Below are 16,457 nucleotides of genomic sequence, written 5' to 3'. Positions count from 1 at the left end.
TCAAAATGTCGAGTAAAAAATTTTTTTTTTTCTTAAAAATTTTTTTTTTCATAAGGTACAAATTCTACCCCCATGCTAAGAAAATAAAAAAAAAGTTTTTTTTTCAACCCACCCTAATATATATATATTTATATATATATATATATATATATATATATATATATTAGGGTGGTTCAAAAAATAACAAATTTTTTTTTCTTCTCGGAAACAGGTTCAAAAGTTTCATTTAGATATAAAGAGACGCCTGTGAAAATTAGAGCTCTAAATATTAACAGTAAGAGGTTCCGCATTGCACTTTTTTATTTTCCATAAGAATAACAAGGAAAAATTTTTTTTTTGCGTCTTCTGATTTTTATATCTAGCTAACAATGTATCATAAAAAAAATCAGCGGGAATGCTTTTGTAGAGACTCGAATGCTCTACAAAATAAGTCTCTTATTCTTTTTTAATAAATCCATTTGTTTAAAAGTTATTTAAGGTGAAAGTTGAATTAAAATTAAATTTTGAGATCTTTTTAGTTTTCCTGCAAAACTATCAGACTTATCACAAACTATTATAGAACCTTTTTTGTAGAAATTTTCATTTCCTACAAATTATCACACAAAAAGTTTTTTCGAATCCCGCATTGTTTTCTAGTTATTTTCATTTTAATCTCAAGCTCTTAAAATCGATCAGAAGATTATTTTTTTCATGAGCTTGACATTAAAATATAAATAACTAGAAATATATATATATATGGGGCGTTCCATGCCAACTCTTCCTACCAATGGATTTTGTATCTCCGATTTCGCTGAAATCGGAGTACTTTTTTGTACTCCTAGAAAAAGGTTTTTATGAATTTTTTCAAATTTTTTCGGCCAGCCAATCGGGAGATATTAATTTTTTAAGATTTCGGGGCATTTTTTCTTAAATAGCCATAACTTATTGAAAAATTGTCCGATTTGGGTCTTTTTTTTTAATTCGTGTTTTTTGAGTAATTTTCTAGAAAATTCATGCAAAAAGTTATTCATTGTGAATTTTTTTTTATTTTAAACTCACAACGGCGATTTTAAGATTGTTTGTATCCTTCGATTTTTTTATAATCGGTCCACTTGCTCAATTAATTTAGATGTGGCCTTAATTAAACAAAGGTCCACACATATGTGAAACTTAAGGTGCTTCACGATTTTTGCTCGATTAGTCAGCCTCAGGGCAGAATTTTCCCCGTACTGGGCCACGCAGTATAAATTTTAAAAAAGAAAAATTATTATTAACTTATACTTATAGGGAAAATGTTTGGGAAATTTATTAAGTAAATATGTTAAATTTAAAATATGGAAACTATGGCTTTTATTCAGACGAAGTCGCCCTACAATTAAATAAATGAACGTGAATAATAAAATAAAGATGGCTGATGAAGTGTGACTTGACTATTCTAAAATATTCCAACATGACTTGACTGACAAAATTAATTACTGACTCTACTGACCAAATTATTTTTACAAATTACAAATGACTCGACAAATTTATAATTAATATTTTACAAATGATTTTTAACCAACAAGACAGCTCCACTCACTTCAAACTTTATCAAACTCCAACTAACGCTCCGACCTCCTCTCAAATCCAATGTCCTCCATATCCTCCAATCCAAGACTCCAAATCCGCAACAATCTCCAAATGTTTCCCAATAATAATTTAATATAAACTGACTTAACAACAATAAGCTTCCACACCAAGTGGGTTTATAGGCTCTTGGCTAATAAAAGACTATGGCGTATATCTACGTCACTTGATGTTATAGTAAAGTAGTAGTAGTAGTAGTAGCAGTCCGGGAAAATGCGTCCGTCGCTGATGCGTGCCAGTCCCCAATAGTTAAACTGGTTGCAGTGGCCAGGTAAAACGTCTGTGTCGTCCGTCCACGATGCGAGCCAGTAGCCAAGAGACCGATTGCTCACAACTTCGGAGCCTTATACCCTTGCTCTTACAGTCTACCAACTTCTAGAAACAAACTTCGTCGAAACTCGACGGTAGCGACCCCAATGATGAGTAGGTTGTTGCGATATCGGCCGTTGTTGTAGGAGGAAGTCGCTCTCGTTTTTGGCGCGAGTCGATTTTAAATATAATTCACAAAATACGAAATCCTACCCCGTTACATTTTTGAAAAAATTTTCAAAAATATTACTTCCCAAAACACGAATTTTAAGCCTAGTCTCGTAATGGGATAATAATGGGTTATAATTTTTTTTTAACTTCCCGCTAAGAAAATTGAAAATTTTTAAAGATTCGGGGAGTTATTGGTTTCAGTCTGATTTTCGAAAACCGAATTTCTATCAGATCTTAACGTTTTGAGGCTGTAGAAAGCCATTCTGACTAATTTCACGATGATGTCCGAGTGTATGTATGTGTGTATGTACATCCGTATGTAAATATCTATAACTTTTGAACGGATGAACCGATTTTGATCGTTAACCTTTCGTTACTCGCGTCTACTCGCCCGACGATTTTCATCACATGGCGAGCACTGTGCCACCCATGCTAAAAGAAATGCGACGTTGCCAAATCATAATGCTATAATGAATTATTTCTTACAGTAACAACAGTACGTTTGGCAATATGGTTACAAAAATTGAATCGACGATTTAACTCGCATAATGAGCACTGTGCCGCTTTTTCACATTCTTGTTATAGATAAATATACTTTTTTTAATATTTGAAATGTATATTTATTAATTACACACATATTTTATAAAAATATACATTTCAAAGAGAAAATTGGTTGAGTATAAAGTCACAAATACCCATACAGTAACTTTCATTGCAATTTTAGTCAAAAAGGCGGCGTCACGCTCATAGTGCGAGTAACGAATGGTTAAGAGGTCATTTGACGCGTTTGTTAATAAACATAAGCTGTGGAAATTTGAGCTTAATCAGTAAGGTGCGTTCGGAGCTATTTCAAAAATAAAATTTTTTCAAAAATGTTTTTTTGCATAACATTTAATTTGCCCAATGGATTGATTTCAAAATCTAATCAGCTCTAAAACTTACATTGCATGCCTATAAATCGTATGGTAACCATGGAAAGAATTAATTTTGTAAGTCAACAGTTTTATTCATTTCCTTCAATGCACATTCGTAAATCAGTTTTTTTTTTTACATTAAGAGTGGGGTCAAAGATCAAATACTCTCATTTGTTTTCATTATAAAAGTACAGATTTGAACTCTGGTACGAATATTCCAAACAATATTACGAATCCTCCAAAGTGGCATTTATTTTTTTGAAAACCACGACAAGTCTTTTACGATGAATTGGTATGGAATTATCGCTGACCAAAGAAGAGAAGTTATATTATCCAGAGCTAAATATTATTATATAAAACTTTTTTTACTCAGGAAACTCTTATTGCACGTATATAAGTTCAAACACCCACCTTTTTTTGATATTTAAACTTTTAACCATTCATTTATACACACCTGATATTTGATTTCGCTTAGCCCCGGGTTTTGCTTGAATTCTTAATGTCACGTTGCCATCTTTATCGACAGACACTGGTCCCAGTTGATGCTGTATCAAAAGTAAAAATTAGAGAATAAATAAAATACATACCTCGATTAGATTAAATGATTCAAATCAACTTTGTAACTATTTTATCAGCAACGATTCGATTTCTTAAAGTAAGAATAATTGTCAACCTTTCGAATGTGATCAATATCTCTGACGGTTTTTAATTACAGTGGGCCAACGGTAGGAACACCGTAAAAGTGTGCACAGTTGAGAAATTTGTGTTAAATTTAACACAAATCACATGTCCCAAACGGTCTATTCAATTTTTCGTGTTAATTTAAAGGGGATAGCCACTGTAAAATTTCAAAAAAAAAATAATTTTTTTTTTTTTTTTATTAAATTAAAGTTTATATGTTCAAAAATATGTACCTAGAGTTTTATATGGAAATTCTGAACATTTTTCAAGTTATAGTCATTTTTGTGACAGCGCGTCAACTGACCGTTGCATCGACTAAAAACTTTAAACGCGTTTTTCTCCCCGCGGAAAAAGGTTAAGATCTGACCACATATAATTTTATCTGATCAGATCTGACAAAGTAGATCTGGCCAGATCTTAAAATTGTCTCTATCTGGCCAGATCTGATCATATATAATTATATATGGTCAGATCTAAACCTTTTTTTCCCAAGGATCCCTGTTAAAAAAAATCTGGGCGTCGGTTGACCCTGCGGGCCAGCCCCAAAACTTCCCGCTGTTTTCGACCTCAAAGAGCTCGAAAACATTAGTGTAGATATATTTTCGAGCTCTTCGAGTTCGAAAATGCTATCACATGCAATTGTTTTTTTACGATCTTTTCAAGCTCTAACAATTTATTCAAATCAAGATTTAAATAAGTTTTGACTCATGTAAGAAACAATAAAATATGAAATATCCGATAAAAATATTAAAAACTACGTTTTATCGATTTTTTTGTTGATAATATGATTTAAACTAAAAACCAAGTTCGATGACATTATATGATCAAAAGAAACCATAAAAAAGATGAGTTGGTATGATATCAGGCACATTTTAGTACGTTATATTATGATTTATCCGAAAAAAATAACATAAAATGTTATTTTTTTAACGTTTCAACGCCGATATCTTTTGAACTAATCAATCGCTTTTGATAGTTGACGTGACAATCGGCGCGTTTTATTGAATTCTAGAGCTGATTAAAATTTGAAATCGATCGCGTCAGTCGTTTTGAAAATATTTAGAAGAAAACTGTTTTTCACCATTTCTTCCTCCCGCGATAACTCTCGAACGAATTATCCGATTTTGATGTTTGAGGTGGCAATCGACGCTTTTTATTGAGTACTACAGCTGATTAGATTTTGAAGTCGATCGTATAAGTCGTTTTTGAGAAATCAATAAAAAACTAAAAAAAAATTTTTTTTTTTTTCGTAATTCGCAAATATTTTCGAGTCTATTCGATCAAATAATCTGAAATTTTCAGGAAAGTTGATGGCCAACAAGCTCTTTCGATTGCCACCTCAACCATCCGAATCGATTCATTAGTTCAAAAGTTACAGAGTTTACATACACACACACACACACACACACACACACACACACACACACACACACACACACACACAGACACACACACACACACACACACACACACACATACACACACACACACACACACACACACTCGGACATCATTCTGAAAATAGTCAGAATAGCTTCCTAGGACCTCAAAACGTCGACATCTGATGAAAACTCGATTTTCGAAAATCGGGGTGAAAACAATAACTTCCCGAAATTTTTGAAAATCGTCGATTTTATTAGCGGGAAGTTAAAAATATTAAATTGCGAAAAAAAAAAAAATTTCAATTTAATCCGGAATATAATCTGACATATTCGGAACATTACTTAGAGAAATTATAAATGATTATAATTAATGAAAAAATCCCGGTCACTGCTGGGCTCGAACCTGCATCCTTCCGATTCAAAGTCTTTGATGCTATCCACTGCGCTGACCCACGTATGTGCTCGCGTGAGTGTAAATTACTAGATATGAACAATCTTCAATAATAATACAATGTATACATGATTATATCTGAGCAGATATAGAAAGATCTGTTTATGTTAAGTGTTGTATTTGGTTTAGATGAAGTTATATCTGATCAAATCTCACGAGATACACGCAGATCTGACCAGATATAAGCAATTTTGTAATGTAAAAATAAGACGTATACATGATTATATCGGAGCAGATATAATGAGATCTGATTATTTAAAATGTATTTAATTCAGATGTAGTTATATCTGATCAGATCTTCTGAAATATACGCAGATCTGACCAGATATTAATAATTTTCGATAAAAATGAGACGCTTACATAATTATATCTGAGCAAATATACTAAGATCTGATCGTGTCAAATGTTGTATTTAGTTCGGATGTAGTTATATCTGATCAGATCTTCCGAGATATATAGAGATCTGACTGGATATAATCACGTCTGACATTGTATCTAGCCTAGATCTAATTATATCTGATAAGATCTGACCGGATATAAACGGTGGTTGGCCAGATACAATGAGATCTGATCATGTCAAAATATTAGATCTAATCAGATCTAAATAGATCTGCCAAGATATAATTTGATCTCATCAGATATAGTTATATCTGGTCAGATCTTAATCATTTTCCCCGGGTCAAAACTACTTTTTTTGAACTGGCGGCATCTGTAATTTGTATGAATATGAACCGATTTTCAATTTTTTTTCCCGTATTTGTTTATTCAGTAGCTAACGTTGCATGTAGGGGATTTTGAAAATTTTGATTTTCAAGATTTTTTAGGGCTCTTTGAATCCCAAAAAAATGAGGAAAAAAAACGAAAAAAATTTTTAATCGGTCACAATTTTTTTTTTCAAATCCAAATTTTCAAGATCCCCTACGTGGAACGATAACCACACGCATATAGATTACAACGCCGTTTGGTTTTTTTGTTTCTGATAATCCGTTTTTGAGTTAGAGATGACACCGTCGTGGGAGAAATTTTTTCAGTGCTCCACAAAAATGCTTATAACTTTGTAACAACATGATATTTTTTAATACAAATTTAGTGGAATTATCTTCAATATATACTTTATAAAACAAAAAAATCCCGATCCCAAAATTCCTTTATTGTTCCAGTCAAAAAAATTCCCGAAAATCACCTATTTTTTCGATCTTCTCAGTGGCTATCCCCCTTAACACATTGTAGTGTTTCAAACAATAACACAGGTTTAGTGTTAAATAGATTAACGAAAAATTTTGGTAATTTAGAAATTTTTTTTGTGTAAGCTCTACAAAATTATTATATTAAATTTAACTTAAAAAGCATGTTCAATCTACATTTTTTTTAATATAGCTTTAACAAGCTACCATGTGTCAAATAATAACACAAGTATTTGGTTAAAAAATCAACGCAATTAACCCTTCGACACACGCGTGTTTCTATCCGACTTCGTAAAACGCACGATGAGCGCTGCGCTGCTGTGTTGAATTTCATGCCAAATACCCAATAAATATTCCATGCATATTATCATTGGAAAATAATTATATTTTTTATTTAGTTTTACGTTAGATTAAACATTTTGCTGATTAGTAATTTTTTAAGAAATTATTATTATTGTTGTTATTTTTTTTTTGTTGTAGTTAGTAAAAATTTAATTACATTTCTGAGGTAATCTTGACAAAAAATTATCTATCAGTATTAATAATATTTATAAGAATAGTAATGACAGATAAATAATCTCAAGATTAGCCGATACTTAACAATTTTTTGATTTTCTTCACATAATTAATTATAGAAATAGAAATTTCGACAAAGTTTACACATAATTTTTTTATTTCCTGCGGGAGCAAATTTTTTATGCTAAAAAAAATGGTTAAAAGTACCGGCTAATTTTAAAATCATACAGATAATTACATACTTTATTAATGTTACAAATTGAAAAATATTAATTATTTAACTTCTATAATTATATAATTCAAAAAATATTATTATTATTTAAAAATTTAAATAAATATTTTTAATACTAACCTTTTTTAATAATAACCAGTGATTATGGGTCAGGCGGGTGCCACGACCTGTGCCTAACGAAGGTTACGTGTAAGCACACATTTGCATCAAAAGTAATAGTATGTAGCGACACGTATGAATAAACGAACGACCGATGAAAGTTAGGTTTGAATAAACGTAGGAATGGATAACGTGATGGATGTATAATATCTGTTCCGATTAACGTAATCTCTGAATAAAACTCCCTTTAATAAACTGGAGGTTTAGTTAAAGTGAGATTTTTAAAAACGAAAGAACGGAAAATGAGAGATTTGTATAAACAGAGAAATGGAAAATAATACATTTCGTATAAGCGCGGACGACGGATATTGAGAGATTAGTCTAAACGGAGGAACGAATAATGTGAGATGTATACAATGTGCGGAACGTTTAATATGAGGTTTGTAGAAACGGAAGAATGGATAATGAAACGTTTGTATAAACGCTGGTAATGGAAAACGAGACATTTTTATAAACGTAGGAAAGGATAATGAGCCGTTTGAATAAACGCGGGTTACGGATAATGATAGGTTAGTATAAACGGAGGAACGAATAACGTGAGATGTATACAATATCCGGAACGGTTAACGTGAGGTTTGTTAAAAGTGACGATTGTTTAAGAAATTATTTGGCAATACCGACCGTTAAATTAACTGAATTCAGTTGGTGTAGTAGATGCTTATTATAACAAAAAACTATGGCACTGGTTCTGAAGAGGATTTTAAAAATCTAACCGATCGTAATAAGGACATTTATTATTTATTATTTAAAATTAGACTAACCCTGATTAAACAAAACGATTTGTGATGATTAAAAACGATTAAAAATTAAATCATCATTAATCGTCTTTAATCGTGATAATCGTCATGGATTTTCAGATTTAATCGTCCTAAATCATCAAAAGACGATTTACTATTTCACGATTGAAAACGATTAATGATGATTAAAATTTCAAATCGTCATGAATCATTTTTAATCTTCATTCGAAAAATTTAATCGTTTTTCATCATCAATTGACGATTTTTGACGATTTAAAACGATTAAAACAGTTTTAATCGTCTCAACCCTGACGGTTTTAAATCAGCCTGGAAACACCCTGGGAGTGGAAACACGGTGGAATCACGGTGGATCCAGGGTGGGTTTGTGCCATTTTATCACCGTGTATACACGGTGGTTACATGGTGTTTCCACGATGGTAACACGGTGTACCCACCCTGATTCCACGGTGTATTCACCGAGATTCCACAGTGTATCCACGGTGATTACGCGCTGTACGTGGAATCACGGTGGGTACACCGTGTAATCATCGTGGAATCACGGTGAATACACCGTGTAATCACCGTGGAATCACGGTGATAAAATGACAAAAAACCCACCGTGATTCCATCGTGTTTCCGGGGTGTTTCCAGGGTGAATCAAAACGGCGAGGGAAAATTATTTTTAATTTTTTCAACCTAAATATCCCCATGAAAAAAATTTATAAAAAAAATATAATAGTAATATATTTTAAATCTGTCAAGAATATTACAAAATTATATAAAAAATAAATTTTTTAGTTATCCAACAATCTAAGGAAAAAAATATAAAAAAATTATATTAAAAATATATTTTTTATATAAACTTTTTATATTTCTTTTTCTGTGTTGTTGATTAACTTCAAAAACATATTTTTTATATAATTTTTTTTATATTTTCTTTCTCAGGTTTTTGGTTTAATTAAAAATATGTTTTTTATAATTTCATAATTATATTTTTTATATATTCAAAATATATAAGATATATACGAAAGTCGGCCAAAAGTTAGTTATTTAAAATATATTTTTTCTACATATTTTATATATATTTATGTATTTTTAATATATTTTTTTTATAAATTTTTTTCATGGGGATATTTAGGTTGAAAAAATTGAAAACAATTTTTTTTTTTTTGCATTTTTGCTATTACTTTAATTAGTTTTTATGTTTAGTCTAATTTTTCATAATAATTTATACGGTCAATACTTTATTATTAAATTAATATTGAACATAATTTCTTTTAACTTTAAGCTTTATCAATCAAATTACAATAAAATTTAAATACTCAAAAAATTAAATCACCATCATTTGAATTATAAGTAAATTTATAAATTTTTAATATAAACCAATAAATAATAAATGTCCTTATTACGAGTGGTTAGATTTTTAAAAGTCCTCTTCAGAACCAGTGCCATAATTTTTTGTTATAATAAGCATCTACTACACCAACTGAATTCAGTTAATTTAACGGTCGGTATTGCCAAATAATTTCTTAAACACTCGTCACTTTTAACAAACCTCACGTTAACCGTTCCGGATATTGTATACATCTCACGTTATTCGTTCCTCTGTTTATACTAACCTATCATTATCCGTAACCCGCGTTTATTCAAACGGCTCATTATCCTTTCCTACGTTTATAAAAATGTCTCGTTTTCCATTACCAGCGTTTATACAAACGTTTCATTATCCATTCCTCCGTTTCTACAAACCTCACATTAAACGTTCCGCACATTGTATACATCTCACATTATTCGTTCCTCCGTTTAGTCTAATCTCTCAATATCCGTCGTCCGCGCTTATACGAAATGTATTATTTTCCATTTCTCTGTTTATACAAATCTCTCATTTTCCGTTCTTTCGTTTTTAAAAATCTCACTTTAACTAAACCTTCGGTTTATTAAAGGGAGTTTTATTCAGAGATTACGTTAATCAGAGTAGATATTATACATCCATCACGTTATTCATTCCTACGTTTATTCAAACCTAACTTTCATCGGTCGTTCGTTTATTCATACGTGTCGCTACACACTATTACTTTTGATGCAAATGTGTGTTTACACGTAACCTTCGTTAGGCACAGGTCGTGGCACTCGGTGAGGCTACTGTGTTTACAGTTATATATTAGGTTGGGCCAAAAATACGCTTTTTTAGAATTTCTTTTAGTAATAGCAAAAATATTGTTTATCAAGTTATAAAAAAATTTTGTGTGAAAGAAAAAATGTTGGGTCAACATCTCAGGCTCGCCCATTGCAGTCAAAGATAAAAATGTTCAAAAAAATTTTTTATTAACTTAATTTGATCGGAAATTTTATGCTCTACAAAAAAGTTCCTCACATAAAATTACGTAGGACCCATAGATTCAGAGATAATCCCAATTTTAGTATCAAAATAGTAGATTTTCACCATTAAAATAATCTTGTTAGTTTGAAATCTATTTATAAGTTCTCCATTCGACAGGAAATTAAAATTTCTATCAAAATATTTCTTTGTTAAATTTTTTACGAGTGATAATTATTAAAATTATTCCAATTTTCATTAAAAAAGTAGCATTTTCGACAGTAAATGAATTATATCTTGGCATAAAATATCTTGGTATAAAATGATCAATGAATCGATTATTGTCTACAAAATTTAATTTTTTACAAAAAAGTTCTTATATTGAATCACGTGCCTTTAATATTTTTTATAATTATTACAAATTTCCGATAAAAATCATCTTTCTAATTATAGTCAAATGCATAGTATTTTTCTATCAAAGTTCGTAAGAGAACTCAACAATTCAGGATAGGTAGTAGTAAGATAAGTGAATTAAAAAGAAAACATGAGTGGAAGATTATGATTAATACATTGGTTTTTACTTTTAATTCATATTTTTACAGAATTTAAACATTAAATTGATTTTTACTGTCAAACGTTGGATTTTTCTGACGAGATTCTAAAGTCGATTGAATAGCTCCATCTCTACTTTCATAACCACAAACTTTATTTGAAACTTCTGTCACAAGCTTAACCGTACGTTCTACGGCTTGTGTATGACAAGGAAAATTTTGGAATTTCCATATACTTCTCAGACTAACATTATTATTTGCTGGAATTTCTCTCAATTCTTCGGTAGATACATTAGTTAGAATAGGAGGAGATGTCACCGTACAGTGATTCCAATTAATTATTTTTTTTTTATAATCTTTGGCATTGATATGAAGAACAGGTAACTTAAAGTAACGAATAACATGTCTTTTTGATGATTCTGAATTTTCTCTTGTTTTAATAATAGTTTTTAAAGCAAATTCACAAATATTTGTATTATCATCAACTAACATCGCAAGAAGTAAATGTTCTGGAAATGCAAAAAAATGTTTTGGACATTGATCAATTGTACTATTTGATTTGATCGAAAACCAAACGGGTACATAAATTTTAAGAATATAGACAACTAATTTTTTCAATTTTGGGTCAGGTTTTTCAGTAGAAATATACAATCTCAAAATTCTATTTGCAGTTGTTAACTACTTGGCATGACATAGAGGACCAGGGTTTTTATTTTGTAAGTCATCTGAACATTTACCTGTTTTAATAGCTGTAGCAATTGCTAATAAATATTTTTGATCGTTACTCAAATCAGAAATTGAAACAGACGGTAAATCACAATCCACAACGTTATATTTTACAATGGGACGTTTCTCACACGCTAAAAGATTCTTTTCTATAGGTTCTTTATAGGAGTTAGGCCCAGATGTTGTACCATCGAGAAATTGAAAAAAATGTTTCAACGGTAATTCATTCAAGTGTAATAAACAAACTACTCACTGGAGAGGCCGATCGAATTTTTCCTCAAGACGTCGAATCATTCCACCCTTCCACTCAGTGTTCACAAGACATCCATCGCAACCGATTACATTAATATCTTTCTTAGACTGCGGATAGTTTTTTAACAGAAAGTCGAAAATACACTCAGCAATATCTTCGGATGTTTTAAAAATGGGAGTAATGTGGCCGATATAATTCGAGTTTGGTTCACTGATAAGAGATATATGCTCTTCTTTGATTAATTGACGGAAATATTTAGTACCTTTTTTCGCTTGACCAGCGGTATCATCTTTCTTACCATCGAAATAAACACTTTCAAACCCAGTATAATTTTCTGCAAGTTTTAAAACTTTCTGAATTTTAGATTTTTTTCTCATGATTTTATTTTTATCCGTAATCGAATTCTTATCAGTTTTAGTAATCAGTCCTATGTCTATTAGAGTTGATGTTACAACGGCTGCAGTGGTGCGAGCACTTACGTTATACCTTTGGCTGGTAAGAGCAGTTTCTTTGAATTCAATTCTATTTTGACTTGGAACGAGATTAAAATCCATTTTTCTTCTTTGTCTGTAGCTTGATTCATACAATCAAATTGTTTTCGACGAAGTACTGTTAATGGAAGAAGTTGATTTTTGAGATAAATTTATTTCACTGAATGATGAATTAGAAAATAATTCGAAAGATACCAAATTTTGGTTTAAATCTGAGATACTACGAGGTAAACGTTCTGTATATTCATCATTCGGCTCTGGGATCATTATTTTTTTGCTGTCCAGATGACGAAAAATGGCGATTATTACTCACTATTTTTTTAGCCTCCAAATATTTTTCATGTTGAGCAATTATTAATTGGATAATTCGTTTCGTTGAAACTGTTGGGACAGAAATCATAGAAAATAACTTCTCTACGTATGTAGCTACAATAATTGCAATTTCAGAAAGTGATGGCTCAAATTGATTCTCGTTTTTTCTTTCTTGTCTACGGTAATTTCAATACCTCACAATGTCTTCCTTGCTTGGAAGATGATCCTGGGGTAATTTCTCTAGTTCTCCAAATATAGAACACGCTGACATTTTAAGAAAGTGCTTTGTACTACTGTTAATAAAATCAGTATGGATAATAGTGTGTGTCATTTCAGAGCAACTTTTTTTTTTAAGTGCATGGGAAAAAAAAATCATATTTCAACACAAACAAAAAATTTTCGCGCAAGTAAAAAAATTCTATGTCGATTACAGACTTAGCTCATTGAAAAAATTGATTTCTCGTTTAAATAACGCGGCTAAATTGTATTTTCAACTTTGAGTATTTTTAACTCGTTAACTAATGAATAGATCGAATAGACTAACACATATTTTTGTAGGAAATTGTACGCGCTACAAAAAAGGTCTCTTATCATTTTTTGATAAATCTATCTGTTCAAAAGTTATTGGAGTTCGAAGTTAAGCTCTAGTAAATTTCGAGATCTTTTTACTTTTCCGGTAAAACTATCAGACATCACAAAATGTCATAGGATCTTTTTTATTGGAAATTTTATTGCCTACAAATTATTGCCAGTAATAATTTTTCAAATACTACATTGTTTTGTAGTTATTTTTATTTTAATTTCAAGCTCTTAAAAAAATAGTGTTCTGGTCGATTTAAAGATCTCAACATTGAAATGAAAATAACTAGAAAACATTACGGAATTTGGAAAAACATTATCTGTTACTAACTTCAACTCAATAAGAGGCATTCCACGCCAAATCGGACGATTTCAAAAATTGATTTTTCCGATTTTCTTAATTTTTTGGTATTTTTTAGTACTCCTCAAAAGAGGCTTCCTGGTAAATTTTGAGATTTTTTTTTGATCAATGATTCAAAAAATATCGAATTTAAAAAAAAAACCACTCTTGTTATGGTTTTTTGATTATAACTTTTGTAATAATGGATGGTTTTTTTTTTTTTTTCACAATTTTCGTTTTTAGATGGCCTTTACAGAAAAAAAAAAAAAAAAAAAAAAAAAAACAAAACAAATATACGAAATGTTTTTAATCGAGATTTTTGAATTTTAAGTTTTCAACCGTGTTTTTAAAAGTAGATGTATCCTTCGATTTTCTTGAAATTTTTTTATCTTAATCTTCTATCCATTCTGCAACTTTTAAGCCCGGTCCGTTAGTGGGCGTCCATAATTACTATTTCTTTTTTATTTTTGAAAATTAAAAATTTTTTTTTTGCTATAAATTATTATCAATACCGATTATTGACACTGTACACTTGATTTTCTCGCATATTATAAATTGATGTCGATATTTTTTTGTTCTGAGCAGAGATTTCGAAGCAGTAAATAAAAGTTAATGCTATTTACGAGCAGTTATAACAAATGTTTTTATTTATTGAGAAGCAACTATTTCGAAGGAAAAGAAACATTAGATTTGCTATACAATACAGTGAAGACCATTACAGGAGCTCAAAGTTTTCATATAATTAATTGAAAAAACGACGGAAACAGAACACGGAAATAATTAAAAACGTTTGTGATACAGTTTCATCGCGTTTTCAAATAATTATATGGAATTTTTGAACTCCTGTAATGGTCTTAGTTGTATTGTATAGCAAATCTAATATTTCTTTTGCTTCAAAATAGTTGCTTCTCAATAGATAAAAACATTTATTATAACTGCAAATAAATACACAGTTAAAAATTTTTGTGAAATTACAAATATTTCACAAAACAAAATATTAGTAAAATTACAAAACGTGATAGGAAACCTACCAAGACGAGTTGGTGTTTTACTATTTTATATTATTATAATTTGTTATATTATTATATTAAATTATATTATTATATTAAATTATGTTCTATAATATAGGGTGACTCATTAATTATGTCACTTGTTAAATTATTAATATTCATCTTAATTAATTGGTTAGGTCTCAGATCGGTCTCCCTATAACTAGTATTTAAAAATAGTTAGAGGCATCTAACAAGCAGGCTGGGACGTAACAGTACTAACCGAATTTTCGAATTTTACTTTTCTAATTAAATTTTGAATAATTACGTCACTCAACCCTAGTGGAAATTTTTCGGACTTTTGTCTTAAAAAGTCTTTGGAACTCTGAAAAACTCTTTAGAACTCTAGAACTGAATTTTTAAGACAGAAGTCCGAAAAATTTCCACCAGGGAAATGATGTAAACTTTCCGAAAAAGTTTGTCTTATACATTTTTTCGGAAGCTATAAAAATTTCTGTAATAACACTTGATTAATAAATTAAACAAAAAGTAAAATTCAAAAATTCGTTTAGTACGGCCCAGCCTTCATTATTTAAATATCCCCTCCTAATAGCACAGTTAGCTTTAGCAAAAGTTTACTTTACCCAAGTTTCCTTGAATTTCTCGTCAAATGTCCGTCGACTTCGGACTTTTCTATTTTTTACGACAATTTGTATGCAACTTGCTATTCAACTTGACGTAAATTTACTGCCCGAATTAAAATGCAAATTCACTTCAAAAGTTGACTAGAAGAAAGTTGTCGTCCATTTTCTAGGAAATATTGTGTCAATTTATTGTTGATTTGACTTGAAAAATTGTAAAGTATTTTTTTACCAACAAATTGTAGACATTTTTATGTATCAATTTGTTTAACTTCTGATATGATAAGAACCCTGATTAAAAACTCCGATTGAAACTGGTTGAAAACGTCCTATCAGATTTAATCGGAAATTTTTGATTGACATTCAATCAGTTTCAATCGGATTTAATTGGAAACTTCCGAATGATTCCGATTGAAAGTTAATCAGAAATTTCCGATTGACTTTTAATCAGTTTTAATCGGAATCATTCGGAAGTTCCCGTTTGAATCCTATTGAAACTGCTTAAAAGTCAATCGGAAATTTCTGATTGACTTTCAATCAGTTTCAATCGGATTTAATCAGATATTTTTGGAAGGTTTCGATTGTAAATTAATCAAAAATTACCGATTCCCGGGAAAATATAATTTTATATATTATTCACTAGTAAAAAATTGAAAATTCAAATATATTAAAATCTACGTTGAATCTATATTAACAATTAGATTTCATGTCATGAAGTAATATAGGATATACTATATTACCACCAAAAATGGCACTTGTCACTCTGTCAAAGAACAGAGGAGTGCTCGTGTCAGAGGTGCTTCCAAGTCTGGAATATAATACGTCTGAACTATGTTTCTCACCAGGGACACTTCACAAGTGGTAGGCGCTATCTAGTGGCGAGCACTAAACTTCTCCCACTGCTATTGCCTAGGACT

General features: G+C 30.4%; 2 protein-coding genes across 2 annotated transcripts in view; one reads left to right on the top strand and one right to left on the bottom strand.

Annotated features, from left to right (window-relative positions):
* Positions 1-16,457, top strand: part of LOC103576138 (coiled-coil domain-containing protein 124) — a 71,855-nt gene that overhangs the window by 8,847 nt on the left and 46,551 nt on the right. The gene's annotated exons all lie outside the window — the stretch shown is intronic.
* Positions 1-16,457, bottom strand: part of LOC103575069 (UPF0235 protein C15orf40 homolog) — a 54,917-nt gene that overhangs the window by 30,202 nt on the left and 8,258 nt on the right. Inside the window, exon 2 of the mRNA XM_053737058.1 lies at positions 3,454-3,544. Within this exon, the coding sequence (XP_053593033.1) occupies positions 3,454-3,544 (91 nt within the window). The remainder of the gene's footprint in view (positions 1-3,453; positions 3,545-16,457) is intronic.

This window comes from Microplitis demolitor, chromosome 2 (genome assembly GCF_026212275.2).
Source record: "Microplitis demolitor isolate Queensland-Clemson2020A chromosome 2, iyMicDemo2.1a, whole genome shotgun sequence".
Taxonomy (NCBI): Eukaryota; Metazoa; Arthropoda; class Insecta; order Hymenoptera; family Braconidae; genus Microplitis; species Microplitis demolitor.
This window is presented reverse-complemented; position numbering and strand designations above follow the sequence as displayed.